Source organism: Cyprinodon variegatus, unplaced genomic scaffold (assembly GCF_000732505.1).
Source record: "Cyprinodon variegatus isolate N-32 unplaced genomic scaffold, C_variegatus-1.0 Scaffold111, whole genome shotgun sequence".
In the NCBI taxonomy this organism is placed as follows: domain Eukaryota; kingdom Metazoa; phylum Chordata; class Actinopteri; order Cyprinodontiformes; family Cyprinodontidae; genus Cyprinodon; species Cyprinodon variegatus.
The window spans coordinates 136,361-139,473 of NW_015150564.1; the positions used below are offsets into that span (position 1 = coordinate 136,361).

The 3,113-nt window shown below is 35.5% G+C and overlaps 1 protein-coding gene across 1 annotated transcript in view; it reads right to left on the reverse strand.

Moving 5' to 3' along the window:
- Positions 1–2,187: 2,187 nt before the first annotated feature.
- Positions 2,188–3,113, reverse strand: part of LOC107084906 (leukocyte elastase inhibitor-like) — a gene marked incomplete at its 5' end in the record, with an annotated part of 7,921 nt that continues 6,995 nt past the window's right edge. Inside the window, one exon of the mRNA XM_015374965.1 lies at positions 2,188–2,684. Coding sequence (XP_015230451.1) covers positions 2,458–2,684 — 227 coding nt within the window. The remainder of the gene's footprint in view (positions 2,685–3,113) is intronic.

The window sequence follows — 3,113 nt, forward strand, 5'->3', positions numbered from 1 at the left end:
CATTCAGAATTCTGACCTTTTTCTTAGAATTATGAGACTTGATTCAGTATTCTAAAAAAGAAGTCAGAATTCTAATATTAAAATCAGAATTCTGAGATTAAAAACTCTAAACTAATGTTTAGAGTAGTATTTAGTACATTTATACGGAAGGAAGGGGATTAGGGCCATTGAAAAAAAAAGTTAATTGATTATTAAATATTATTTCAGTTTAATATGGGAAAAAAGTCAGAATTCTGACTTTAATCTCAGAATTCTGACTCTAATCTTAGAGTTGTTTGGAAGATCCAGTAACGCATTGGTGGAAAAGGACGGGATTATGCAACTTTTCATTTCCGGAGGTGTCCCTCTGTGATGCTATTTCATTAATGGAAGAGCATAAGGTCATTAAAACAAGAGAGCTTGTTTAGTATCTAAAACAGACATGGCTACGGCTTGTTGCTAACATGTTTGTTAGCTGTCAAAAAATTGTCGGAATTCTGAGATTAAAGTCAAAATTTTGAGATTAAAGCCAGAATTCTGACATTAAAGTCAGAAATCTGATTTATTTTTTTCTCATATTATACTGACATAAAATTTAAAAATCAGTTATGGTAACAAAGGTTAACCATACACATTTGAAAAAGCTATCCCATGTTAGTTTTAAATGTAATTGTCTCACAGTAATTTCATGCATTGGATTAACACCAAAAAATGCATGGTTCTGATGAAACTGTATTCATATTCAACTTGCTCTATTTTGATAAACCTGAATAAAATAAATCTGAACCAATGCCATTTAGATGATTATTGATCGATTAATTGAATTTATTTTTGACTTTATTGTAAAATTTTACCCCATTTAACAATATCACACCACATTTTCCATTATTCTCTTAGTGATTTGCAGAGGTTTTATTTCCCAAAAAGATGGTTTGAAAGTATGTCCCTAAAGTTTTTGGTTTATTTAATCACATGTTCTGTTTGGGAGATTAGAGCAAATAAAGGAAGAAGAAATATCTTCCCTGCTGGTATATGCACAACACAACCAGTTCTTGTGCGAGATTGCACTTTTCTCAGTCGTTTCTACCTTTTCTACAATCACACTCTACACACAATTCTAAAAACATATTCACAATCTTTAAAACTACTTAATTCTCCTGTAAAATCAAACTTTACTTTCAAAACAAACAACACAATGTTGTACATGGTGCTAGAGTTTGGAAGAAGGTGAGAAGATAAGTGGAAACAGCAGAGAGGATCATGGGGGCTCCTCTTCCGTCCATAAAAGACATTTCATCACATCTCTGCGTATCCCAAGTCCATAACATAATCAGCAACCCCTCACTTCCCAACCATGGACTGTTCTCCCTGCTGCCCTCTGGGAGGAGGCTTCGCAGCATCCGATGCAGGTCCAGCAGATTCTGAATCAGCTTCTTTCACACCGCCATCAGACAGCTGAACTGTTGAAAAAACTCTAAATCATGTCACAGACTCTGCATCAAACCAACCATATCAGTACGATTTTTTGCACCATGTTTTTTCTCCCGCAATGTTAACAACTGATCACCGCTGCACTTTAAGAAAATGGAAATGTCATGTGCTGTACAAAATGAAATAAAGTTTGTCTAAGTCTGTATAATGAGCCTGTGTAAGAAGCTCTATGTTTTCAATCTTGGCCTCGGTTGCACTTAAAGAGATTGCTTCACCTTTTTTTTGCTCCAGCTCTGACTGCTGACTGTAAAAATCTGTTGCAGCTGTTTGTCCTTTTGATGAGTCACCTCTAAAGTAAAACAAATTGTCAATATAATTTCAAATTATTGTGTTTTTAGTAAAAACAAGACATTTTCTTCATGTAAATTCGGTTAAAACTATGAGAATTGTGTGTCGTGTTCTGAAAAAAACAGACAACAACTAGCGTGAAGATTGGGGATTGCTTTTGCAATTCAGCAGATCCGATTTAAAGGGTTGGTGCATGAGTTACATGTGATGGTCATGTGCCCAAAGCACCGGTTTGTGTTACTTAACAGTTAAGAAAAACTGTAAGCTCCCTTAATGTTGCTCTTTGCTGCATCCTTTGAGAAGCAACACAAGAAAAATACAAGCAGAACAGCCGACCCGCATACAGTACCATGTTTATCAGCCTCACTACAATTAATAGTAGCTGTTAGGTCAAAAAGAAAAGAATTTAAAGGATTTAAAGCAAAGCTAGCATTCTAACATTAGTACAAATATAGCAGCCAGTGTATATAACCAAAGAATTAAGTGGATTGTTAATTTAAATGGCTATTTTTCTCTTACAATCCGTCTAAAAAAAATGGGAGCTGGTTTACCATAAAATAAGCCCTTTTTCTTTTTTTTTAGTTTTTACAATATTTCTCACTAAACAAAGCTTTTACTGAAGAATATATGAAGGGTAATCGTTACTATAAAATCATCGTGCTGCATTGGATGCAACTTTATATGAAGCAGGCACAAATCTCATTCAGGGGAGCAGAAGCGTCCGGCGAAGAGGATGCTCAGAGTGGGGTTATGGCGGATGAAGAAGAGGAAAGGGTGGTCAGCATAGAAAGATGCTGAATCTGAAAAACCATAGTATATTCCTTCTGCATTGGAAGCAGCAGCAGCCTCAGTTCCCTCCTCGTTGACCTCCACAAAAGCCTTGTGGGAGACTTTGGACAGGAAGAGCTCCTTGTTACCAGACATTCCTGTCCAGGATGAGACAAGAAATTCATTTTAATACAAACCATATATGCATTAATGCATAGTAAATATCTGAGAATATTCATTTGTGAGTCCTGTTATGTGACTAAAATCCACCTTAAAGTCGTAGGGAAATCATATTTAAGTTTTAAATCATTCGGCTGAACATGTATCAGACGATTTTGTCCCAAAAGTTTGAAAATTTCTATAAGAAAAAAAAAATCCTGTCTTAAAATCTGTGTTTTTTTCCCCCCGTTATTTTTATGCAGGCCAGTTAGTTATACGTCAGCTTGTACACCTAAATTCGGCCAATCATATATCAATGGTCATCTGTCAATCAAATTATTTCGGTAATCGGATCTTGATTGGTGCATATGTTGCAGCTAATATACGCGACGGTTGAAATAAGGTTAAAGGAATAGTACACCCAAAAC